The sequence below is a fragment of the Symphodus melops genome (assembly GCF_947650265.1).
Source record: "Symphodus melops genome assembly, chromosome: 2".
Classification (NCBI taxonomy): domain Eukaryota; kingdom Metazoa; phylum Chordata; class Actinopteri; order Labriformes; family Labridae; genus Symphodus; species Symphodus melops.
Genome location: NC_136692.1, coordinates 2,592,302 through 2,618,600, shown reverse-complemented (window position 1 = coordinate 2,618,600; position 26,299 = coordinate 2,592,302). Strand labels below are relative to the sequence as shown.

The 26,299-nt window shown below is 44.1% G+C and overlaps 2 protein-coding genes across 7 annotated transcripts; both read right to left on the bottom strand.

The window, feature by feature from the left end:
* Window positions 1–1,786: 1,786 nt before the first annotated feature.
* On the bottom strand, window positions 1,787–16,375 carry LOC306820179 (butyrophilin-like protein 1). Of its 4 annotated transcripts, none has more exons than XM_079337944.1 (9): window positions 16,275–16,375; window positions 10,022–10,098; window positions 9,582–9,938; window positions 8,876–9,190; window positions 6,602–6,748; window positions 5,628–5,660; window positions 4,695–4,739; window positions 4,578–4,607; window positions 1,787–4,004 (listed from the first exon to the last, which is right to left on the bottom strand). In XM_079337944.1, exons 2-9 carry the CDS (start codon window positions 10,083–10,085, stop codon window positions 3,970–3,972), a joined length of 1,026 nt encoding a protein of 341 aa, XP_079194070.1. In that variant the 5' UTR covers window positions 10,086–10,098; window positions 16,275–16,375; the 3' UTR covers window positions 1,787–3,969. The 4 variants fall into 4 exon arrangements, with proteins under 4 accessions (XP_079194070.1, XP_079194072.1, XP_079194071.1 ...); XM_079337946.1 differs by having other exon boundaries at window positions 6,602–6,739; XM_079337945.1 differs by lacking the exon at window positions 16,275–16,375 and adding an exon at window positions 10,225–10,397.
* Window positions 16,376–18,264: 1,889 nt separating this feature from the next.
* On the bottom strand, window positions 18,265–26,295 carry jpt1a (Jupiter microtubule associated homolog 1a). Of its 3 annotated transcripts, none has more exons than XM_079337358.1 (6): window positions 26,051–26,295; window positions 25,838–25,930; window positions 24,604–24,746; window positions 21,799–21,890; window positions 20,423–20,450; window positions 18,265–19,113 (listed from the first exon to the last, which is right to left on the bottom strand). In XM_079337358.1, the coding sequence occupies exons 1-6, from the start codon at window positions 26,104–26,106 to the stop codon at window positions 18,953–18,955; spliced, it is 573 nt and encodes a 190-aa protein (XP_079193484.1). In that variant the 5' UTR covers window positions 26,107–26,295; the 3' UTR covers window positions 18,265–18,952. The 3 variants fall into 3 exon arrangements, with proteins under 3 accessions (XP_079193484.1, XP_079193485.1, XP_079193486.1); XM_079337359.1 differs by having other exon boundaries at window positions 25,838–25,934; window positions 26,051–26,125; XM_079337360.1 differs by lacking the exon at window positions 25,838–25,930 and having other exon boundaries at window positions 26,051–26,294.
* Between the last annotated feature and the right edge of the window lie 4 nt (window positions 26,296–26,299).

Sequence of the window (26,299 nt, the reverse complement as noted above, 5' to 3'; positions counted from 1 at the left end):
AGACCACCCCTGGCCTGTGCTAACTCATCTACTCTCCTGTTTCCTTGGTATTTCTCACCCTTCTCATTAGTATGACTATGTACATGTTCCACAGTTAGATCCTTTCCTTTCCTTGAAGTTGCTATTATCGTCCAAAGTTGGGAATGTTCTAACTGTTTTCCCTTCTGGGTGGTAAACCTAGTGCCCTGCCAGTATTCAAAATCTTCTGTGAGAGCTCTGTCACGAGCAGAATAGTTTTATATTTACATTTTTCTGCATGAGCCAACGCCTCCAATGCAGCTGTTACTTCCACTGTTTGGGATTTTCTGGGGATTCCCAATCTCCTTCCCATTCTGCCTCTGTGAGCCTTAACCTCATAGTGGGGTCAGCCACAGCCCCAGGCCTTCAGAAGAGAGTTTATTGGGCTGTGAAAAGGAGTTGGCCTCCTTCTTTCTGATGACGTCCCTTTTTAGATTCAGGTTTTCTCCCTGGATTCCTATTAAATTAGGCTCTTTTCCTATTCCAAGACGGGTGTGAAAATTCAAATATTGTGTCTCATTCGGATAGGCACGGCCCTCCTCTGACTCTTCTTCCCAGTCACCATCCTCCTCTTCAGAGGAGGTTTCTTCCTCTGGGTTATTTTCTAATGTCATGGCCTCTAGGGTCCACTTAACCTGCAGCATTTCTCTTTCTGTTTTTACCAGAAACACTATTTTGGTTAAATTCACAACACTGTCCCAAGGGAAAACACGAATGATTTCTTCTGTCAGGGTCGTACCATTATAGCCCCCTTCCTTTCTACATTGTAGATGGGTCCGAAGAGCTAGTGTGGTCATCCCTTTCCTTTCCTGTATCCAATAGGTCCTGGTCTCTTTTGTTGTACATACAGAGGTAAATTCAACAAGTGTAGAGCAAAAGTCAAGTCCCAAAAAGGAAGACCGACCCAGAGAAAAGCTTGTGCTTCCCTCCTATATACTATGACTCTCAACATTTACGTCATGACAATTTCAATATACATTTTGGGTTACGTCAAAAATAATGTAGCAAAAACACAACATATATGGTTATCTGTGTGTTTCTCATGCAGCTGCAGGACACTCCCTTATCTCTAACAGGACACTTCTACGCACCCCACTATGTGAGCAGTCCATGACCCCCAATAAGATTTACAGCCTGCACTTACACAAGTGGTTTTATGACCGCCAACTATTCTAACACATAATAATATAACACTTCTTACAATGTTATAAGTACACATTATGCATATAATACATATCAACTTTTTATGATAAGGTTTATAAATGTTAAAATATGACTTTCGTGATTAGCTAAATTCAGCCTGAACTCAGCTTGAGTGAAAATTCTCCTGTGAGGGGGTCAAAGTGTCAGCCGAGCTTTCAGCTGTTGACGATGAGCAGTCTCCCTCGCTTCAGTGTGGTGAGGTGAGGTGAATCATCTGGGACCTTTCAACAGTGTGTAGGGGTTGGTTTGAAAAAGGCCCTTATTGTTTACGGTGAGAAGGCAGAACAAACACCTAGCTGTGGGAGTGTCACCCACCTGGGGGGGGGAGGGGGGGGCTATTGCCCTTTGTGATGTCATGAAGGGAAAATCTCCAAACGGAGTCACTCATGCATTATCTAAAAAAGGAGCAGGCAGAAGATGGAGAGGATGGACTTTTGTCACCATTAATGTGGTAAAGTGTATTTTGCATAATATGTGACCTTTAATCCATCGTCATTAACAACTTTAAACAAGAGCAATCCTTCATGACATATGACATGAAACTTTATCACAAGGTTGTTTTCGTGTTTTTTATTATTTGTTTTTTTTTTATTACAGACAATAAAATCTCAATTCACAGTTTGTACAATACAAAAAAAAACACATTAAAACAATTTTAAAAGAGTATGACGTTCAGTATTTTCACAAACACACACGTATATAAACCTCATGATCATGACACACAGAATCTGAGTACACACACTGATTCAAAGCACGACTACGAAGTGCAATCGAAAGAAAGCTGTTGTTTTTCATAAACTCATCTATCTGACTTTTATTGTGCCAGTGTTTTTCTCCAGCCAAGTCAAAGGTTACAGAACAGAGTTAATCATTCACATATATAGCTGTTGACGTGGCTTTTTGTTCTCCATCTTTAGTGCACTACACTACTTTATATCTGGTCGGACGGTCTGGTGCTCGACATGCAGGTTCTCGATCAGAATTTAAGATTTGAAAGGCGTGCGAGCCGGTTTCTCTGAGAGACGATGAAAAGAAAGAATCTGAGATCGAGGAGATAACTGCTGATGTGGAGGTAAAGTTGCACTTGGTCGCAAAAAAACAAAGTTACAGAAACACAAACACGAGAAGAAGAAAAAAAAACATAATTACAGGACTTTAAAAAAACAAAAGAAGTCTCATTTCACAGCAGGGAGGATCAGGTGGAGATCATGCCACACATGACACAAGAGCCTGTGGAGTTCACTGTTTCTGTGGTAAGAATAAGGAAATGAGATGTGAAGGGGGCGGGGCCTCCAAGTTAAAAAGGATGACCTTGTCATTTGTCTCTAGGCAGAACAGTCACTCAAATGTTCCTCACGTTGAGGCCGATTCTGAACTAATTTTAAAGAAGCACGGCTGATTTCTCATTGAAATGTATTAAAATGTTGGTCTTTTGACGGCACACGCTCACACAGTGAAAGCAGAGCCGTTCGCCGACTTCAGGGCTTTAATATCTCTCTCTTAAAGAAAACGTTGGCAGGAAATGTCTGCAGACCTCCAGCTGCCGGGGAAACATTTCTTTATGATTTAGCTGCTAGTTAGCTCGTGTTTGTCGGAGATGCTGATCGTGCGCAAAGTGGAAATCACTTCCATCAGGGGGGGAGTATTCAAAAGGAAACCTTCGACAATCCTATGTCCCGATTTAATAAATACACAGTGCGAGGTAAAGCTGCAAGTACAGCTTTAGCACTCGTACAGCTTTAGCACAACATTTATACCATGGTATAGCACGGAGCATGCTCGACTTCACTCGTACATTTTTTTCTTTACAGGTTGACCTTGATGTTATTCTGTCTTGTTTCCATTTTTCTGCACATCCTATGACAAGATGAAAAACAAACAAAAAAAGATATGCTACATGTAAAGCTGGATACTTCTCACTTTCTGCCTCATACGTCTCTACTGTTGCTCAAGCAGCTGCTCCGCTGCAGACATTTGAAAATTCACACTCAGATGCATCCACACACACTCTTTAATTCAGTGATAGCCAATCAGGAGAGAGACGGCGCCTTGGTTAGTTTTGGTTGCTACTTTTCCATTTTTTTTTTTTTTAATCTTTTTTGTTATTTAGAGACAGGACGCTCAGAACTCAGGGAGCTGGAGAGAGCGGGGAATGACGTGCAGGAAAGCAGTCAAAGGACAGATTCTGACCAATGAGCTTCCAGCGCCTCTTGGTGCTTCCTTTAATGGAAGTTATAATAATAAGAAAATATAAAATCAATGCTGTCTTTCAACTGGACTAGCATCGTCGGTTGCATTTCCTTTGAACACATACACACACACACACACACACACACTTAACCCCTTGCCTTTATCCAGATAGTAATATAAGTTTGTGTTTCTTTCCCTTCAGGAGTGAAAAGAGGGAGTAATAAGGAAGCTGATAAGCTGCCAGAAGCTACAGTTTCTGCTCGGGCAAAATCATCACATGAGAAACATTTTGTCCTCCTTAAATCAACACCGGGGGGGGGGAACTGTTGACAACAGAGCCTGACCTCGATCCTTTGGCCTCTTCTGGTCGTGGATCCTCCCGGTCTTTGTTGATATTTGACACGTGATTTAAATGCTTGTTTACTTGGTAGATTAGATGTGAACAAAGCGCTTAGAGTTTCTGTTAAATCACACTGATACAAGCTTTATCTGGTTATGTACAGTTGTTTGCGTTACACTAAGTGAAAGTGGGCTCAAGGAAACAAGGAAGTGTTGATTTCAGAGTTTGGCAGAAAGTGAGGCCTCGGTTTCTTCTGCACAGAGAGAGAGAGAGAGGGAGAGAGAGAGAGGGAGAGAGGGAGAGAGAGAGAGAGAGAGAGGGAGAGAGAGCGAGGGAGGGTTAGACATTTCACCGTCTCACACGTACGATTGTCTAAATTTGTAAAAGGTTTCGAAACCACTTGTTTTAAAATAAGACAATCTGAGAACTGGTGATGATTCAGTGTACCAAAAAGTAAACTAAAAACCCTCAGTCATATTTTAAGCCGCGAGCGAGAGAGAGAGAGAGAGAGAGGGGGGGGAGGGAGCAGCGGCAAATTCAGGTGACCTAAAGAAGGGATTTTTTACGTCTCTGACGAACAAAGAGCAGAAATGGCGACAATGTCTTTATTGCACAAATACGTTACTGTCAATTTTATTTGTGCAATTTTAGCGCCTGCAAGTTTTGCCGATAAAAAATGGAAAATTAACCAAAATTGCTCGTTTGGGACTTCCAGTTGTGTTGCTGCGGTGGCGAAACTGGTATTTATAAATGATCGAATTCTCACTAGAATTGCACTGAAATATATATTGTGACAATCTGATTTAAATGTCTGAACTATATTTACCTTGAGACTGAGCATCTTCCTGATAGCTCCCTGCAACAACAACAACAAAAGATGAAATGTCAGAGTGTGAATGGAGTTTAAATCCTGACTTTGGATACAAACGCTCTCGAGACTCACCTCCCTCTACGTCTACATCACGTGTGGGAACGCCTTCATGGTGACCTAGAAAAAGAATACAAATAATATTAAGGTGGAGGACAATGGGCTGTAAAAACAAACACAAGAAAAGCCTGAGCTGCAAGAGTCCAAAACATGAGACAGATCATTATATGATTCAAAGAATGGAGATTAGCAGCCAAGCCCTTTTTCCACAAACCATGAAAAAATAAAAAATCAAGACACATGTCCAGTTCAGCTCACATCTCCTTAAAGTGCAGAACAACTCGTAAAACAAGAGGTGAAAAGTGAGCACATGAAACACCAGTTAGAGCGCGGATGAGTGTGAATGTAAGTCGTCATGTAATGGAAGTTATGAACAGTTCAAACAGCAGCAGCAGGAGGAGGACGTGCACGGACAGGCTTGGCACAACATGTGAAACCTGTTTGTGTGGCGAGTTATTTGGCTGCTCGCTCCACTCAATTAGGAAAAAACTCAAAGCTTGTTTGAGTCTTCAGGTCAATCTCGCTCAGTTTGCATCCAGCCATGTTTCCCCCCCATAATGACGGTGCAACTAAAGCCTGGCATTCATCTGATGTTGAAGGTGTTGAATGTCGTGTGAAATCAGCAGTAGAAGTCCAGTATGTAGTCGGATTTTCAAGGTCTCGCAGAGAGAAGATTTCTAGCTTGTCTGCAGTGTTTTTTTTTTCTGTTTCTGGAGCGTTCTGTGAATGGCCCAGTCTGACACCTGCTCCCCCCGCTGCTTTTCCACATATTAAAGATAAAGATACGGAAGAAGTAGATGTGGTGCAACTCCTGTCAGAAAAGCACTTCACTGTTAAAATGGAAGAGTCAGAAGACAGATGTTTAAACGTCCACAGACACACTGATCACAGCCCTCCATGTTGAGTTAGAAAAGAGAGAAACGAGAGTTTATTCAAACGTTGACGCACTCATAAGCGGCGTTGTGGAGGCCCTCCGGAGCTCTGTCGAGAAAGGGAACACAGAATGGACAGTGAACGCTCCCTCTCTGACAAACCACTTATTGTCAAAACAACGTCCTCATTCTACCGTTCAGACCTCGTGACACGTTTATCATAAAATTCCCCGAGCCCGACAACAAAAGGAGCGCGTACTTTCCCAGCGTGTAAAACACGGCCGCATGCCAAGTGCTGATCAGGTTTTTCAACCTCCAGACGTCCACGTGTTGTCCATTGTGCGGCGTATTTACTTCCTTTTGGCTCTGAAACCAAAGTTGCACTTATACTGGGCGAACATGTTTGACCTCTGAGTGCAGTTCCTTTAATCAGCGAGAGCTCTTTATACTGGTATTAAGCATCAAACATGACAGGGGAGAGAGAGAGATATAAACCACCATGTTAAACGCTGGAGCGATTTATTTATTTAGTTTGTTATTAGTTGTTATTAGTTTAGTAATACGTTTTGGGTCGTCTTTATTTTTGCTCCTTTTTTGTTTAGTAAATTAATTTATTTTTTGTATGTTCGTTAGATATTTAGGTAACACTGTGGGCACCTGAGGCAGGTAGAGGACCAGCATGCACCTGGGTGGTCGTGTGGTTTTTTTCAGAGAGAGGCAGCAGGAGCCTCGATTTTTGTTGCTTTTTTTCATTGAACCAAAAAAAAAAAAAAAAAGAAAACCCACGCAGATCTCTGGCATGGACGTTGGACTTCTTCACATCACATAACCACGGTGCATCAGTGCATGTTTGATAGCCTATTTGTTTATTTTAGATTGTATTGTATGTACATATTATTTCTTCTTGCTGTAACTTTTGCTAAATGTTGTTAACGATGGATTCCTGTTTGGTCTTTGTAATATAACAAACGTGTCATGTGACGTCTCTCTTGAGACAACACTTCTTATAAATAAAAATAAATAAAGAGTGACTGAGTGAACGGTACTCACGCTGAGATCGTCTCCTAAAAAGCAGCAGCACCACTAGCAACCCCACGATCAGAGAGCCGATGACCACCACAGGAGCCACGATCTTGGTGGCTAAATCGCTTGAGTCGTTTGGGTCGTTTGGGTCGTTTGGGTCGTTTCCTTCCCGCCCTGATAAAAATCAGATAAAAGAAACAAGTTATAGATATAATATTTCAGATATGGATGTAAAAAAGAGGAGAAAGAAACAGAGCTGGCACGCCATCCAGTGAAATTCCCCCTGTGATCATTTTAGCTTCATGCATTCTCTTTCTCTTTCTCCCTGGTGGTGGTGTGTGTGTGTGTGTGTGTGTGTGTGTGTGTGTGTGTGTGTGGGGTGGGGGGTCTGAGTTAATGATCTAAACTTGCAGACAGAGTAGAAAGTAAACAAGAAGGCTGAAGGGGATTTTTGGTGTTGCAACAGCACGACAGATGCTAATCCGCCGCTGATAAGCGAGTGCTTCGTGCACTCAGGAGCTCGGCTCTGGTCGCTGCACAGATATCAACAAACCGGTTCAAGACTTTCACTTTCAAAGAGAAAGAAACAATGGGTCAAAACTTCCATGAAACATTGGGCGCTGTCCAGCCGTATCAGGACCTCGACCCCCCCCCCCCCCCCCCTTATCGATGTCTGACAAGATTACAAGAGAAACAAACAGTGACTCAAGGTGGGAGGGAAAGTTGCTCCACCTTGAAATGTTGTTTTAAGGAAGGTTTCATGTCCTTGTGGTTTAAACGTTTACTCACTCTGAGCTGCAAACAATGTTTTTCTTTGACGCCGAGGGGAATATTTCACGCTTTAGTTTCTGTTGGAAGGCTCTCACGGTTAAAATAACAAGCCGGTTCATGTTCGAGTCAAAGGTGCTGCCAAATATTTGGATCCCATTAAAACATGTTGACCACTAAAGCTCAACCAGGTTTTTTTTTTTTTTTAAGTCTGGAAACAAACAACAACTGCTTTCACATCCTGATTATATAGACATGTCAGGAACGTCTTTATTCAGCTTCTGGCGGCCTGACTGGGATTTTGAGTTTGAGTCAAACGTTCCTGTTTTCTGAGTACTGAGGATGAAACAGTCAGCGAGAATCAAGGACGTTAGTCGCCCCCCCCCCCTTTCAAATCTGACTGGCCACCCCTGGTGCCATTACAAAACAGCCTAAATATTATTGGCTATATTGGCTATTTGCTTAGTCGAGGGCGGGGCTTATGTCCAACCTAACTACATGAACTGAGTTGCATCAGGTTGTAACTTTCTTTGTCCCGCTTCCTCTTATTACTTCTTTAAACTTCTAGACTTAATTCCTTTTTTTAAAAGTGCTTAAAAAAATAAAAATGTAGCTCTCTGTTGTGTTATATATACAGATTACATACTGCAGAAGTCCTTCCCCGTATGGGAGCTGCAGCCAACAGATCTGCAGAATGTTACAGCGCACTGTGTGTGCGTGTGTGTGTGTGTATCGCTCATGGTTACCATCTCTGCTCAGAGTTGTGTATGCACAACAGTAACTGTGAAGCGACGGGTAAACAGACATAATGTTGGAGGCAGAGCCACCATCCCTTGTGTCCTCAAACGCCTGAAGCGTTGGGAGTGTTTGGGGTCAGATTTCCTTCCTCGATGTGCAGATGAGCAGAACTCTGTGAAACATGTCGGTGAAGGTGTGAGCGTTCCTTGTCCTCCGCCTCGGCCCCTCGTGGAGCCGACTCTGAAACGTATCGCCGTGGTAACCGTGCTACACACTTGTCTATTCAAAAAAAAATTTTGGATAGCACATTTTGAGTTTCAGCATATTGTGAACTAAACCAGATTAAGTGAGTGCGAGAACATGATTGATTCATCGTTTGGAAATGGATGAGAATTGACCAATCAGAGAGCAGGAACATGATCGCAGCTTTAGAGCAAAGACTGAACTGTTTCTTGAGATAAGGCTTCAAGTCGCCGTCATTAATGTCTTCATTTACAACACTGTGATTTCCTAATCATTCGTTTACTCATCCATATTGTATTTCATAGAACTCCTGCTGGCATTTCCCCTTTTATGTCAACCCTGGGTTCAAGTTCCTCTCAGTTGAGCAATCCTTAAAAGACGAGGTTGTGTAACAGCATTGACGTCTGTGTCGCTTCACAGAAAAAAAAAAAAATGTTTTGCATGACATAACGTGCCTGCAGCTAAAAAAACGGACAGGTTGTTGAGTGAAAACGAAACGAGGAATGCGGCTAAAAAAAAAGAAGTGTGTGTGTGGTGCTGCATAACTGATACCTTCGTTGGTCGGGCTGTCCGGCACCGTGAAGGACTCCTCGGCCTCCTGCTCTCCTCCGGCGTTGAACACTTTGCAGGTGAACGTGGAGAACACGGATCCTTTCTGTACTTTCAGCGTGCTTGAGAGTCGAAACAGACCGTTCTCCGTTTCCTGCCACTGCACCTCCGGCTGCTCGTTCCAATGCTTGTCGCGTCCTTCGAACCACTCGAGTCGGCCTCTCGGGTAGCCGTCGCTGGACGAGCATTTCACGGCGCCGTCCATGTTGCGATTGAGTCTCGGAGGTTGCTTCTCAAAAGTCGGCTTTCCGTATTTGGCTTGAAGGAAAAACATGAAGATAAAAAAAAGATTATCAATCTGCTCTGACATCAATCGATCGTCACATCATTATTATTTAACGAACGATATCAGCTGTGTGATAAGCAGGTCAAATGTAACAACATGAAATCAGCTTTCTTATTTGTCATGAAGAAACAGAAAGTGACAAAGACGCCGAGCAAACACCGAAATGCCTTTCAGGGAAATACCAGTCTGATGGGGAAGGAAAGTCCCCCCATCACATCTTTCTTTACACGGCTTTATCAACGTTTACACAAACTGACAGGAAAATGAGCCCCCAGGGGCTGCATGCAGTGTGTGTGTGTGTGTGTGTGTGTGTGTGTGTGTGTGTGTGTGTGTGTGTGTGTGTGTGTGTAGTGTAGAGCTCACCTGTGACTTTCAGTCTGAGTTTGTTGTTCCTACATTCCTCGCCGTTGCAATTCCCACTGTCTGTGTTCACCATACACGTGTAAACTCCATCGTCCTTCACAGCAGTGTTGTCAATGAGCAGGGACACGTTCGGGTTCCGGTTGTTCCAGGACGGCTCAGCGAATGAGTAACCAGGCAACGAGTTAAATTTTCCATTGCGGTATGTAAGCACGGGCCCCTCGACTCCTTCTTTCCACCACGTGACCTTCAAGATGGTCGGGTCTGTTACCTCGTCTGCATACTGGATTACACAGTTAAGTCGTGACTGCTGGCCGTACAGTCCGACGACGTCAGGCTCACATTTTAACGTCACGAATGCTGTGAAGAAAGAAAGCACGTGATTAACGCCACGCAAAGCACCCAAAACGTTCCCGAAACGCCGATATAACCGAGGAACTTACCTTCGACCTCCAGGCCGAGGGCGAGGAAAGGAAGCATCAAGAGCGGGAAACAAGCGAAGGCCATGTTCTGTTTTTACCTGAAATGAGAGGTAAAGAAATGAATGGTTCGATCAACAACAAGCCAACATGCTGCCACTCAAGCTGGAATCTCTTCCGCACACGCAGGAAGTCCAGGAGAATAAAGATAAAGTTTGCAAACGCACAAAAAGTCCCTTCAGCTGTTTCTCCCGTTGGAGTCGCACGCCGCCGACCGACCTCGAACTCCTCGCTGCAGCAGCCTCTCCCCGTGCTAGCCCCCCCTTTATGAACGTGACAGAATGCACATTCCCTTCAGCAATTCATCAGTTTCGTGTGTGTGTGTGTGTGTGTGTGTGTGTGTGTGACTGCAGCATGTGTGAACTCACTCAGGAGGAAGAAAAACCAGCCACCTGCACGGCTGCATTAAAAAGAAGCCAGCCGCTGAATAAAAAGGGAAGTAACTCTCAATGATTGTTCTTCTTCTGGTTTGTTTGAACGCTTCCTCTTTTTTCTGCAGGATCGACCAATCAGGATCAGCCAATGAGCAAAGAAAAGCAGAACTCAGCTGGTATCGGCTTCCGGTTCCGGGTCGACCGGCCGGAGCTCAGCGCAGCTTTTAGCGTTATTTAGCATTTATCACGTTTTTCTACTGTTTTTATTTGTTATTCTGTGTTGACGTGTTAAATGTTTTAGTGTTTGGATTAGTCGTTGTGTGCTGCTCTGTGTGCTCTTGAATTGGGGACAAATAAAGTTTTCTGAATTGAATTGAAGTGAATCGGAATAATCCAGCGGGGAAATGTCCAAGTGGGAAACAGCTTCCCCTAAAAGACTTGAGACTCCATCTTTCACCTTTTCCGTTCAAAAGTCCAACAGAGCTTCACCATGCAGTGGAAGAGAGGCATTATAGGCATAGGCATTATACAATATGAGCGACCAGTTCCCTTTAAAAAAAACAAAAAAAACAAAAAAAAAAACCCCAACAAATCAGCAGACTGAAACTTTCATTCAACTTTACACAGGAAGTGATACTTTCTTTAAAACAGGATCCAGCTACTCGCTCGTTACTGCTTCATTGACTTTTAACCAATCACGTGATCAGGTGAACTTCCGTCCCTGGAGGTCAGATCTGTTGCTCATCATCTGATCTCTAACTTTTTTTTTTTTTTTTTTTTTTTCCCTCGCTGACCCACATCCTCATCCCACATGTCTATGTCTCTCGGCTGGCTATGGGAACGCCTCGGGGTCCCACCGGAAGAGCTGGAGGAGGTGTCTGGGGTGAGGGAAGTCTGGGTGTCTCTGCTTAGACTGCTGCCCCCGCGACAAGGCCCGGATAAGCGGTAGAAAATGGATGGATGGATGGATGGACCCACATCGTGGCTCGCCATCCTGAGAGATAGCTGGCGTGCACGTATCCCTTCGTTCACAGTGGGGTGAGCGAAGGCCGAGTGGGAGGAAGTCCTTAAAGTTATCTGATCTGTTCGCTCCCTTTTATCATCACTAAATGTGTTGCTGTCGTCAGACCTGGTGCTCGGCTCCCTCTTACATCTATTGCATTTTTATTTATGACCACAGCAGTTACTCATTCTTCCACGCAGACACACATTTCATCATCGAGTGGATTTCTTCAGAAGTCGTTCACAGACACACACAGGGAAGAAATGAGTCGACCTGATCTGTAAAGTCCCGGCCGCCTCCTTGAGACACGGAGATAATCGGTCACACGTGTTCCTTAATGGACCAAAGCTGGATCAGTTCTCGTGCAGCCGAGCAGGGGATGAACAGGAAGACGGGGTCTCCTGATGATACTCTCTATTTATTAGTTTTTAGTTCATACTGAAAAATACTCCCACATCACATCGCTAATTATAGCTTGAGCTTGAGCCTGTCCGTAGAAGGGCTGAAGACAAACGGAGAATTTCCATGGCAGGATATAAATGGATATGAAACAGTGACGACGTGTGGTCATCGTTCTGTAGAATATGTGTGTGGGGAGATCACCCTAAACTTGAGAGGTGCCTGAGCACTGCCGTGGTGCCCTTGGGCACTGCACCGACGACCCCAATCATGCGGCAGGCTGTCCACCGCAGAGTGTAATGATTTCACATCTTCTGTGGCGTGAAAGAAACGAAGATCTGCACCAGCAACGCATTGAGAATTCACTTCCACGGAAAGCATCGACTTAAAGGAGAAAGGTGAAAGGTCTGACAACTCCCTGAACGTCTGACGTTTTACAGATTCCTTTTAAATGAGTGTCCAGACCACAATGAGCCTCGTTATCACCACAGCATCCTTTCCTTTCAGCAGAAGCCTCTTCCTTCTTTCTGACGGTTCCCTTCCCTCTCGCTCTCCATCCAAGATTTCATTTCCCCTCAATCCCATAAAAACTGAACATGACAGCCAACATGTTTTAACCTCGAGTCAGCAGCACGAGACCTCCTGAACCCGATCAGGACAGGATGTTGATGACCAGTCTTTTGGTAGCAGCCGAGTCCGAACTAAACCTTCCCCTCACCGGATAAATGAATCCTAATATTCGCTCCAACAGATGAAATGATTGATTCATCTTCATGACCTTTTTAAAGGGTCAAGTGTTCGACGCGTGTCAACAACTCAACAAGACTGGGACACGTGACGGCGTGAACAACCGGAGGAGTGAGCCGACTCTGGGAGGAGAAGGTTTGAGATTGTAGCTGGAGAATGTTAAACCGTCTAAAGTGACGAGCGGTCGATCATATTGTTTCCACAAACACTTAACGAGGTCGTTAAACCTTCAGAAACCGGTCTGACCGGCCGCGCTCTGCGAACTGTGAAAGTGTGTTTACGAACACTTGAAAAGTCCCTCATCACTGCACAGTGACGAGAGAAGGGCTCATACTGAAAGAGAAAGTCAACTTCAATCAAATTAATACAAATAAATCAGACTTTTAAAACGCTTTTATGTGAATTCTCAAGGTAGGAGAAAGAGAATCAAAAACAAACAAGTTATTCATTCAACTGTGGCCAAGTGTGAAACAATACCCTGCATCCTGAGACAAAGTGGTGGTGACCTCTGACCCCTGTTCTGACCACTATCACTTTCATTATTACGAGACCCGTTTGATCTCCAGACTTCAGCTTGAATATTTCTTCTGACTGCTTGGAGCACTTTTGCAGCGCGGGTCACACCGACACGTTCACACACAGATGAGTGATCGCATTCAGGCGCCGCCAACAAACTCGGGGTTAAGTGTTAGAAACACTTGGCCAAGTCGCTCGCAGTGCTTCCCGACCTCTCATACTTGGAATACCTCCAGTCGTATCTTAAGCCCCAGCAGGACCCAGATTTAATTAGAACCATGAAACCTGCTGACTGGACGGATATTTATGAGTGAGGAAACTTTATTTTTTTTCCCCACACAGTTTTTACCTCGGGACCTTCAAATAAACTATCCAGTAGTTTTAGTTATCGTGATTTTAGTTCAAACCTGAGAAGAGAAAAGGACAGATTTGAGGTTTTTGAGGCAGATACTGAGTTCAGATAGAGAAATGACATGTGGACCGGCAGCTTTCTTACATCTATCTTCAATCAGACACATTATTGAGTCGATCCCTAAAATGCAGGGAGCAAACAATGGCGGAAACTTTAATGAAGACGATCTTTCTTTTTCAAATCTGAACTCTAAAACACTGATTTACAACTTTAAAATTGTAAAGTTAAACAACACAGACACAAACAACCAAATTGAATTAAATAAACTTAGTTATAACGGCAGATATCGGACAGACAAAGCGACCCCGGTGATAGACTGCTGAAGTCCACAGCTGAACAATATTACATTGTAAGTGCTGCAGCTGTGCGGTGGCGAGTTCCTGTCTTAATCTGAAACATCTGCACTCCCAGAAGAATCCAGAAATGCAGGGTCGAAAGTTCACTCTGTTTGCATTTCACAAGTTTAAATTAGAGTCAGGCTCATTTGGAATTTGGGCTCTATCTGTATAGAGATAAATCCAATCCATGAGCCGATGTCGTTCTTAGATCTGAAGATAAAGACGTGTATGTCGTGTATTTCGGTTGATCCTTTAAACGCAGTCATCAAACAACGGTGAAAAAGATAAAGAAAGACTCAACGGTCAACAAACAGGAAAAGAAGTGTGCATGAACGCGCGACACTGCTCGACACTCTGGAGGGTGGTAATGTCTGTTGTAATCCATATAGCACCATCTAGTGGTGACAACCAGAAATGCAATTTGACTTGCGAATAAATCTCGTAATCTCTGCGATTAAATCAGCCGATACCGACGTGATAATATCGGCCGATATCACTGGCTGGTCGATTTATCGGTCGGCCTCAAGTTTGAAATCAAACACCGTTGAGATGTGTTTGAGTTTTTCGAGTTCTTTAAAGGAGTCCGGGCCGCTGCACTGGTTTTATCCGATCAGGTCTTGAACAAGAACAGATTCTGGATTTTACACACCGTCTTACCAAACGAAAGATCTCCGTCATCACAGAGAGAGTTGAGCTCACGTCGAGACAAACGTCACTCTTATATTTCATTTATCTTTTAAACGTGTCGTTTTTTAAACCTGTATTTAACATCTTAGATTCTAATCTTTACTGTCACGATCACTCCTTTTTATCGGCCACATTTTTTATGAGTACCGGTAAGTGTGTGTCCGTGTGTGTGTGGCAATGGTTTCAAAGAAAACAAAGATAACACACATTACTGTGAGGGGAAATCGAAACATTCACAACACATGATATATTCCCATCTTTATAATCTATTAAATAAACAGTGGGAAGAGGTGCGTTTACTGTTTTTTGGCAGTCAGTCAGCTCCTTAGCTCGCTAACAGTTGGAGAGCCCTGTTCTAAGGTATGCAGGGGCATTCAAGGGGTAAAAGTGGGCACATGTGGGGGGACTTATAATGGGCCTGAAATAAAACTGTGTTTATATCTTAGGTTAGGTTAGGTTAGGTTAGAACTGCCCTGAGACAATTAAAAACATATGAACATATCAGGCTTAACAAAAAAATGGATTCTGTAAAGTCTGCAAATTCAAAGGTTTGACTTGGAACCATAGACTGTAAAAACCACTGAAGCACAGAGTTTCTGCAAGCTTGCATTAACGTGTTTAGCTGGATGGCAAAGCAGAGACTGTTTCAGGATGGTTCCACACAGACATGAGGTTGGCTTCTTGCAGAAGGAAAAAGTAGACCTGTGCCAAAGCCACAACTTGCAGTCACTACTGTGGAATAAAGGTAGCTTTCTTTGTCTGGACATTTCTTTTCTCCCTCATTTGCATCCTGACTAAATAACAGAGGCTGAGTTGGTGAGCTGACATCCTTCCTCATATCTGAACACTTCCTCCTCCTTCTTTTCTATCGGTGTATAAAGTCTGTGCTTAGTTCAAGGAATCATAAAGCAGGCAGACATGGGACATCGTAAACATGATGGGACAGGCACGTTCACACCTGAGCACAAAAAACACAACAACAACAACAACGTGCCGTCTTTTCCCCCAAACGTAACGTGAGCTTTAATCAGGTAGGTTAGTTATTAATTAGGAAGTCATTGTGCATTCAAAATCAAAACTCCAACTTTTATTTCAAGAAGTAGTTAAATTAGAGGTCACGATAAAAAAAACAGCCCACTGGTGAGACTGTGGAGCTGCAAAACACCTGGACAAAGGTGAATGTCCCTGTTTGGACTGAGGTAAAGAACTCTCTCTCTCTAAAACACACATACACATACACACACACACACACACACACACACACACACACAGCATGCTTTAATGTCCCTGTTTGGACTGAGGTAAAGAACTCTCTCTCTCTCTCACACACACACACACACACTCACACATTCACACAGCCTGCTTGAACGTCCCTGTTTGGACTGAGGTTTGAACTCTCTCTCTCTCTCTCTCTCTCTCACACACACACACAAACACACACGCACAGCCTACTGGTGAGACTGTGGAGCTGCAAAACCCTGGACAAAGGTGAATGTCCCTGTTTGGACTGAGGTAAAGAACTCTCTCTAAAACACACACACACACACACACACACACACACACAGCCTGCTTGAAAGTCTTTACAGTAACAAACACACCGTCAACATGAAACACAGACATTACGCACATGTTAAGAACATTCTAGCAGTTTTTTTCCCCACCGACCATCTGCCACTCGTCCTATGACTCAGCACTCTTCCTTCGTGTACAGATCTACATGGACAAGCTGAAGGTAACTCACCGTACACGCTCCTCCGCATGGAAACCTCTTCGTCTCTTCACAGATCAGTCGGACTGAAGTCTGAACCACGGACCGCCTCAGTTAACCGCGGTCTACTTTACTTTCACTTTCATTATGACTGAATCAACACACCCACACACACACACACACACACACACACACAAAGGGGCGTCCACAGAGCAGCTTCATGTCAAACAGAGAGCCAACAAAGAACACGTTCAGTTGAATTACGATTTTAAAACCTGTAGATATAAAGTGTGACATGTCCTTAGCATGTTTTAAATAGTCAAATGATGTGTGTAATTAAACTCTATTAAATACAGCTTTAAAGATTAATCTACTAATCCATCATTAATGAGGTCTTGCCTCACATGCTCTGTTCTTGCAGACTGGATGTAAAACAGAAAAGAGACCTTAAAATGTGCCTTTCCTGTTGCCAGTCAGGATCAGCACTTAATTATAACGATCTTAACATGATCTTCTGTGCTTCAGATAATTGCATCGTGCACACAAGTTATTATATAACATAATAACTGTATGATCAAGTTATTATAATGTGCACGCTACATCTTTCTGTGCAGCTCATAACTTGATAATTATTTGTGAATACAAGATAATTATGTTGTCTGCTGAACACTTCAAGCGTCTGCACCGCCGAGGCACACCTCCACACACCCTGAGGTTAGAGGTTAGTGTGTGTGTGTGTGTGTGTGTGTATCAATAATGTCTAATCCCTAATTCAAACACCGTCCACAAAGCAGACGTCTGAGACTTGGCTGCAGGATCCGGGGATTTCTCCACCAGCGGAGCCGCTGTGTGTGAACTCATCTCGAATCGTCTCAGGTGTTTCAGTCCTGAACAGCAAAGGTGAAGAACATGTACACCAGGGATGTCCAAAGTGTGGCCCGGGGGCCATTTGTGGCCCTTGAGTGGATTTTTTGTGGCCCTTGACTTCAAATCGAAGAATCAGAAGATTTTGGCCCCAGGTCTCATCAGATGGCATATTTCGTTCTTTTTTTCTTTTTCATGTTAGCGAGGGAGACCTATAAAAGCCTGACTATTCTTTCCAAAACATTAGAACACAACAGTTTCCCACTGCAATTAGTTATTGTGTATTTACATTATTTTTTGAAGAGGTCGAAATACAAAAAGTTCCTTCCAATATTAAAAAAAACAAATAAAAAAACCCTGTGGCCTGTGAGCGATTCTAACGCGACAATTTTGGCCCGCAAGACAAAAAGTTTGGACACCACTGCTGTATACAAACACACACACACACACACACACACAAAAACAAACACCAGTCAGATAAAACACAGCAAACACAAGATCATGATTAAAAATGAATTTTAATGTTCATTTCCACTTGTGCCGTTTCTTAATTTGAAATTTTCTTCAGTGACTTACTACATCCAGCAACGAGAATCGGTAAGAGGATGCAAACAGCGACGTCTGGCATCACAACACATATTCAAAGTATAAACCACAGAAGTTACATTTCATGGACCTGAAATGTTCAGTCTGACACAGCAGTCGAACACACACGCACACACACACACACACACACACACAGGTGACCTAACAGGACAGGTGCAGGAGGGAGTTTTGAGTTTTGGTTTTTTAAATAATGCGTGAAAATGTTCGTAAACAACCGTTGTACATGTCCGGAGCGCAGGTAAGAGGGGGTAACGCATATAAAAAAAAAAAAAGGCTGAGCTGTCATAAGGTCACTTGTCAAATCGAGGACGGGTTTAGTAGTAACACTGAAGTATCAAGCCCAACCAGGATCCACTGATCCCAGTGGAACCTGTTGCCCGGGCGACACCGTGAGGACGCCACTGTGGAAACCCAAACCTTGTTTGATGCTTGTAGCCTAACACGCAAACAGGCACACGTTATTTGACCTATAAAAACACTCTGGCACCAGGGTCACGATCATCTACGTTTAGTCACTACCATATATTTTAAAAAAAAGGCTTATTCCAATCTGAAGACGGACGTTTGCATCACTTCGATGATTCTAATTGGTCGAAAGTTTCCCTTCAGTTTTTCTTCTTCATGCAACGACAATACGACGATTATTCCACTAAAAACGACTCGACGAACGGCTTCAACTGAGGAAAAAACGAAACCCATGTTCACAGTTATGTTTTGTTGTCACATTCGTACGTTCACGGAGCGGACGTGCATGCAAGGAGAAGGGGGCGGAGCCTAAACACAGTGTAGAAAGAGACAGCTTCTCGTCTGGCCCCTGCTCCTATAATCACTTACAGGCTGTGTGCTGCTGCTGCTGCAATGAAGTGTATGGACTTTACAGTTCATTGCACCGCTTGATATGAGACGTGATCCTTGAACCCTTTAACCAGGTCAGATGCAATACGCAGGGGGCGGGGTCACAAGGCAGACTTTGAACCATGTAGTTAGAATTACATAAAGTGCTTCTGTCAAAAAGAAACAAACAATAAAAACAGTACAAAACAGTTTTCAAAAAAGAGGTATCAAAACAATGCACTTGGAGGAGGAGGAGGAGGAGGCTGGCGTCCGGCGGGCGTCAGGTCGGGTTCCTGCGGTTACAGACGAATGGGCTTGAGGTTTCCCCCGGTAACCAAAAAAAAAAAAAAGGTGGATGAGTTCAGAGACGAGCAGATGTAAGGAGGGGGAGGAGGAGAGAGAGGGGGTTAACCCAGGATGAGGCTGGACTTTCCCCCGGGGGGATTTCTGCGGCCGGAGGAGGGACCACCTGCAGCAGACTCGTCGGCAGGAGGGGCTTCATCCTGCTGCGCCGCCGCCGGGGCCGCCGCCACCGCCGCCGCTTCAGGCTCAGCAGCCGCGCAGTTTTCTGAACACAGGAAGAGAGGCGGTCACATCAACAGGGGATCAGTCGCTCATGCTTTATCACATGAATGTGTTCCTCATACAATGAGCTCAGATCGAAATACAAGCACTTTGGAGGATGCTGATTTGTCGCCTCCTCCTCCTCCTCCTCCTCGTCGCTCACACAACATGATCGTCTCCAGGAGGAAGAAGATTTGAGCCCCAAAACAAGACTCTCGTCTAAAGTAAGCTGGAGACAAGTTCTGCTCTGTCCCAGAAACATCCAGAAGTTTGAACTACTCTGTGGTTGTAAATATAAGACGGCCTCTACTCACGAGCAATGAATTGTTTAACCATCACCATGGCGATGTGTGCATGCACAAAAATCACATCTGGCAGACGTGCGATCGGACCTGGAGCATTTTTCCTTTGGTCACCGAGGTTTCTTATAAACGTGTTCTTCGTTCATTGAGTTCTCCTGCATGTTAAACTGCACAGACTCCAGGCTGTAGTTACAGATGTTCTGGGGCGTGACCTTAAAGGGCAGACGCTCAATACAACATCCATCAATAAAACATGCAATACATTTATCTGAACAGTGAATTCACACGTAGCTCTTGTTTTATATTTATTTACATCTGCTCCTTCTTTTGTAAATGCAAACATCCCTTATGTAAATACTTGATGCTGCTCTTTTATCCTACAACGAGCCAATGCAACAACAATCAATATTTATTTGTATCGCACCTTCCAGGACCAAACTGTGCCCGAGGTGCTTTCCAGAGTAAACACAAGAACAAAAGCAAAACTATTAAAACATAATTAAAACCCAACGGTAAAATATCTGTCCTGTCTACAGCCGCTCACAGATTCAACACACGCGTGTTCCCACCGTTGGCTCCCCGCTGCTCATAAACGATAACACATGCACGGAGAGTCAGAGACGGGCCCAGACGCTGACACAGAGCTGCTGGTTCATGAACATGAGTAACACCTCTTTGTCCGTGTGTGTGTGTGTGTGTGTGTGAGAGCGGCTGACATACTGACCCAGTGTGAGCAAAGTCTACTGAGGGTCAGAGTTCAGCTCAGCTCAGGTCATGACTGTATTGTTGGGCTGCATGAATGTCTGTTTTAACAGACGTGTGCACACATGAAGGTGAGTGGAAAATGTTACAAAATGTGTTTGCGTGTGATGCGATGATGAAACGTGTTCCTGGTTAAACTGGATCTGTGAGTTGGCGTCAACCGCTCGCAGGTTTCTGTCCCCTTCACTTCCTGGTGTGTCGTGACTCTCTGTACAACGACAACACTCACTAATAGGAACGTGTGCTTACCGTTATTGTGCGCATAGTTTTCTCCATCCTGATGAAACAAGCAGAAAAAGAAGCAGTCAGTGTTTGATTATTCGTCACATGATCTTCTTACTCAAAAAAACAAACATCCAGGTATAAACGAGATGATGAATGCGACACACAAGATGTGAAACACTTCTACAAGCGCTGAGACTCATTTAAAAGTCAACAAACAAATGTACAAATGACACGATGTTGATGGAAAGGGAACAAACTTCATGTCAGAAAGTGACCGAGGGAGGGAGGAGTCACTGAAGCCCGGTTTCCACCGAGCGGTCCGGTTCGGTTCGTCTCGGTACAGCCCACATTTTGCGGCGTTTCCATAGACTAATCCCTGGAAAGATTCCCAAATAACCGATCCGTACCGTCCCACTTTTTGGGACCCTTCCATTTGTGTGCCAAGAATATCGAGCCGACCCGAAAAGGTGGAGCTAAACACTGCAGTCCGCTGATTGGTTGTAAGAATCGTCACTTCCTGTGTGACGTCGGCAAACAAAACTCGGCCGTGTTTAAACCATTGACTGTAACACAGCTGATTGTTTCCGTGTGTATTTGTCCTCGCAGCACACAGCCGTCTCTGAAACAAAGCTGAGTTGAGTTTTTATAATAAAGAGTCACATGACAGTGACAGAGGAGATGAACTGCTGGATGTCTTCTTCGTTGGTTTCGTTTGTGTAGCATTTTTCTCCTTTGTTGAATTTATTAGTTAGCAGTTAGCATTTAGCTTTTAGCGGTTAGCTACTATCATATGACGCTATTTACATGACAGCTAATGTCATCCGGCTTACACTCCGCCTACCAAATAGGGCACGGGTGTCTGTGGAAACACAAACGGGATCGGGCTTAATTGAACCAAACTGTACCGATCCGTACCGGACTGCTGTGTGGAAACGGGGCTTTTGTTTGTTTTGGCGGGAAAACATGGCGAACAGTGACGTTGAGTGATTGTGGTGACAGAAAGATGTTTCGCCAAGTTTTGTGGAAGTGATTTGAGCCGGATCAGTCAGGTCTGGCTTTCATGTGGATGGTCTCTTGATCTCATAAGGGACACGAATAAGATTGAAGGACCAGATGTCCACTTACAGGTCACATGTAGTCCACTCCCTTTCAGACAAGATTGTGTGGTTTGTAAATGTGTTTGGGGACTGGTGACAGTGTAAATTTGTTTCAGCGTTTCACATCTTGTAGTCAAAAAAAAGAAAAAGTTTTTCAAAATGTAAATTTGTCTCAAGTTTTTTTAAAGTGTTTCACACTGTGTCATCTTCTTAGACACAGTTTACATGAATGAGAAATGAAGAAAAGGAAAAGTGAAACAAAAATGAATTCATGTTATAATCGTGGACTCTGTCTCGTCTTACTATGGCGTCTGCGGAGTGGTTGGAGGTTTGATTCCCTCCTCTTCTCAAAGGGGCTGATGGCTCCCCGCACAGCACACCTGTAGCACTGCCCCCTGCAGGAAGGAGGAGACACAACAGCTCAGACCGACCGGGCACGCCAAACGAGAGGTGGTCGGGACCTGATCCGACACATCCTGTCCATTTTTAAAAAAACGCAGTTAACGGTTTTCTGTCAGATCACGACAGCTCGAGCGAGCTCGGAGCAGACGATGTTTCTGCTCGCTTGATCTCCACTGAAGCTCGTTCCGCGTCTTTTCATACACCGGTGGAGTTTTAATTATCAAATAAGAAAGTCAACAAAAAAAATACCTCGAGCTAAGGTGATGCAGACTTCACCGTTTGCTCTTTGAACATTTAAAGAAAGGCGCTGACATCAACGCTGCACTCTAGATAAGATATTCATCTCCTCTCATTGGTGTCCTGTACCTGCTTCCTCCTCGCTCCGCGTCCACACAAAGGAGGGACGTCATCCTTTTGTTTGCACCTTTCCTTCCTTAAGCTTTCCGATCACTGGGAAAATCCGTCTCAGTCAAACAGAAACCGTCAGTTTCTTGATGTTTCTGATGATGTGAACTTTCACCCAGAGACATCCAAAGTCAACGTGCTGCTTGAGCAGAGTTAATCAATGATCCAGTCGTTGGACGCAGACACATCTGCTGCAGATGTTCTCCCCGAGGTGTTCGTGTTGTTTCGATGTCTGACGTACGTGCGGCTGCTCGCGGTTTGTGAATTGAAACGACTTTGCTTTCTCGGTTAAAGGAACAGTACGCAGATTCCGACACCACCTCGATCAAAACAATAACAAAAGCTGACGTAGAGGCTGGCGGGGAATCATGGGAGTGATTCTCAGTGCCGCTTCCCCCCCGATAAAAAACAAGTTGACTGACGAAACCAAGATAAGAAAGAAAATATATTTAAGTATTAAGAGAGTATATTTACCGACAAGCTAATGTATCAAAGTATAATTGACCTGACGCTACATCAGGCGTTTCTATGGTAACGATGAACCAGATTTCTCTGGGGGGATGTAAGAGCTCAACAACGAAATAAAATCAAAGAGGCACGTCTGCAGCGTGTGTCTGGTATTTAAGGTGGTATTACGATAATGAATCAGGTTGAGACGATGCTGAGCGTCTGAGGCGTTAGGCCGACTTCGACCCCGGGCGCCATCTGAAAATCTTCCCTCCAGCTTTGACGCTTCTATTCGGAAGATGCGGGGGAAGCTGGACGCAAAGCTGCAAATGAAAATACATTTAAAAGTTCAACAGAGAACCGCGGTACCTTAAGGAGAACACACCAAGAACCAGGGAGGAGGAAAAGGAGTTTTAAAGTGTGTTAATGAAGTCATTTCTGTCTAATGTCCCTCCATTCATCTTCCCTTACAGATAACAGCAGATCATCATATATTTAAACAGGTTATCACAGTTTGTTATAATCGGGCTGAAATCTTCGTGCTCCCGCTCTGACCTCCGAATAAAGAAATTAAAACTGGAGCGTGCTTTCAGACACTTTCATTTAGCTTGTGGAATTTCCCAAATAACAAAAAAAAACCTATCGAGGGAGTATTGGAATGAAACTGCGACATGGGAAGAGAAAAATCTAACAAAGGGGGAGTGTAAACAACCCTGAGATCATGTCCTGATCCAGCTCCCACTCTGTTTCCTCCACGCTTCCTACTTCGCTTTGGGGAAAATTCCAGATCCTGGCCTTTTTACTTTCCCTTTTAACACTTGATACGCTGATCACTGGCAGCACAAACATGCAGCTGTGGGCTGCAGCTGCTGCTGGTGGGCGTTCTTATTAGAAGGTCAGGCTTTCATTTTATTAGAATCCAACTTCTTTACAATCCTCACGTCACCACATATCTTCAGAGAGCCGAAACACTTTCATTGTGAATGTGGAACAAAGAATAGAATGAGATACTCCATACAACATCACGTGATTTGTGGACACGTTGCAGCTCAGTGCGTGCGAGCCAAGAATGTTAAACGTGCACTCTGATCTTTCCTCGCCGCTGTCAGTCACTCTATCAACCTTTTATTTTGTAAATCCAGAACCCGTGAAGAACGGCTGGAAACACGAGACAGAGGGAGATGCAGGAAGTCCGACATCCGTTATCACATTAGTTGAACATCGGGTCCAGCACGTCGCTTGATCACATCTGTCCCACCTCGATCGATCGGGATGCTTTTAGCACCACTTCTAATTTTCGCTCGATCGATACATGTCAGGATGGGAAAGGACCCCAGATACCGGGTTCGACTCCACATCTCCCTGTTTAGCATTCAGAGATGGAGGGGGAAACCAAGCAAAGCAGCAGGATGACCAATCGATCACAGAGTGCAGATATCATCGTGCCCTCTATGAATGATGCCAACGAGCGGAGGGAGGAAGATCCTGATTGGTGGGACAGCAGCACTGATCGACTGGGAGGGATATCCTCTCCACTCCAGGTTAAACAAATACTGTGCTCATGTATTCAGATGTATTTGTGTTTTCTTTAATATTCCCTCTGTAGAGGGATGTATGAGTCCTTGTTTACATCAGGTTCTTGTTCTTATTTTACTATATTTAAAAAACCGTTATCTGTATATATCACTGGATGTGTAAATGCAACAGCTGGCTAAAGGAGAAGTACGGTGCATATTACGTTCTGCTTGTCCTTCGTTTAAAGCTGGACCTCTAGAACAGGGCTGGTTGTGATGATTTGAATGTGTCAACATTTAAAGCAGGGTTTCCATTTCTCGTCAGCCGGGCAGAAAGTACCTGGTGGGTTGTTCCTTCGATTGGCGTAGATGTCCTCTGGTTCAGCGAAAACACTGGAGGCCATCTTGTCTTTCTTGACGGGCGGCTTCTCCTGATCTGCACCGAACGAAATGTTGGAGCCGCCACCGGGAGGGCGCAAGACTCTAGCCGAGACACACGGGGGGAGAAACATGTTAGTTACAACACGAGTGGAGCAGCTGCAGCCTCCCGACTTTACACTTGAGAGATAGGTCTGCCGCCACTCAGTAACGTGGTCGTTGTTTCCACTGAGGCAAATCAGCTGGAGCTGAGGCTCATAAAATCATAACCAATGACTTCTTACCCTCTGCCATCCAGCGTGTGCCGGTCGAGATATGAGCTAATCAGAACCAGGCTGTAAACACGTTAATACCTGCTGTAAAAACAAGCTTCTTTTAAATGGTTGTGTATGTAACGTCCAGCCAGCCTCTAGTGGACACTCGACGTACTGCAGGATTTTACACAACAGGTTACTGCTTGGTTCGAATCCGGCTTCAGCCCTTTGCTGCATGTCATCACCCGCTCTCTCTCTCTCTCTCTCTCTCTCTCTCTCTCTCTCTTCAGCTGTCCCATCCAACGAAGGCAAATACGAAAACTTCACATCACTTCTGTATTTTAGAGTGCATCGAGTTGGATAGACGCGCGTGATGCAGATGTTGTATTATCAATGAGTAATCATGATCTCAAATCTTACTCTAAATCAACCGCGCGTTGACGTAAAACAACTACAGTCATTTAAAAACACAAAAAAATTGCTGAAAAATAAAAAATAAACTGAATGAACTTTACTTATTTCAGTGAGAATATGGATAAAGACCGAAAACAAGTCTTGCAGCAGCTACAATTTGTGGATTGCAAAAATATATATATATATGGCACTAGTGGTCATTTTGTTATTTGCATATCGATGAGTGTGTGTGTGTGTGTGTGGGTCAGGCTTATTGTACCTCCATGATCATCATCATGATAACTGAGCTGATAACCGTAAGGGCCCCACCCAGCTGCAAGGACAGACCTCATACACACACACACACACGCACACACACACACTTTAATCGTGCAATTAACAGAAAATGATGATGTCTATATAAAGTCAAGATCACGCAAACCTGCTGCTTTTAACACCATGTGTGTGTGTGTGCGCTGGATTGAGTCTGAATGGTTAGCTTAGCAGCTGGCTACAATAAGGGAGGGTGCATGTGTGCCTAGCTCACACACACTGATGCTCCATCCCAAGGAAGACAAAACGGGAAGGTGTGGTACTACTGAGCTAATCTTTAGCATCCTCCTGCAAAACCTCCAGCATCGTCTTCCTCCACAGCAGCAAAATATATAACACAGAGACCAAATGTGAGCTTTGCAGCTTTTAAGTTAAACATAAGAGGATGCTGTATGAAGCGATTTGAAAGACGCCTTTTTTTTTCTTTACCTCGAGCTGCTTTTTGAGCCGGGCTCCATCCCTTGATAATTTGTGGTCGTCGTCATTTTTGATTGAAAAGTCTAATACGGTTTTTTTTTTTAATGCAGAAGAGAGAAAAACACGCGATAAACACTTTGATGAATGGTAACTTCACCGACTCATCATTGTCTGTACTAGCCGGCGGCTTCCAACAAAAAAAATCCACCTGCCTCGCTCGCGAGTCTGTCTGAGTGGATGTTGCGTAAAAAGCTCCCCGGA

Excerpts from the sequence above, each read along its gene's own strand:
- jpt1a (XM_079337358.1), bottom strand. The coding sequence starts at position 26,106 with ATGACGACGACCACAAATTATCAAGGGATGGAGCCCGGCTCAAAAAGC. Across the intron at positions 25,931-26,050 it reads GGCTCAAAAAGCAGCTCGAG|ACGATGCTGGAGGTTTTGCA; the intron begins GTAAAGAAAAAA and ends CTGTGGAGGAAG. Across the intron at positions 20,451-21,798 it reads ACCACTCCGCAGACGCCATA|GATGGAGAAAACTATGCGCA; the intron begins GTAAGACGAGAC and ends TTGTTTCATCAG.
- LOC306820179 (XM_079337944.1), bottom strand. The coding sequence starts at position 10,085 with ATGGCCTTCGCTTGTTTCCCGCTCTTGATGCTTCCTTTCCTCGCCCTC. Across the intron at positions 9,939-10,021 it reads CCTCGGCCTGGAGGTCGAAG|CATTCGTGACGTTAAAATGT; the intron begins GTAAGTTCCTCG and ends CTTTCTTCACAG. Across the intron at positions 5,661-6,601 it reads TTTTAGGAGACGATCTCAGC|AGCTCCGGAGGGCCTCCACA; the intron begins GTGAGTACCGTT and ends CTTTCTCGACAG.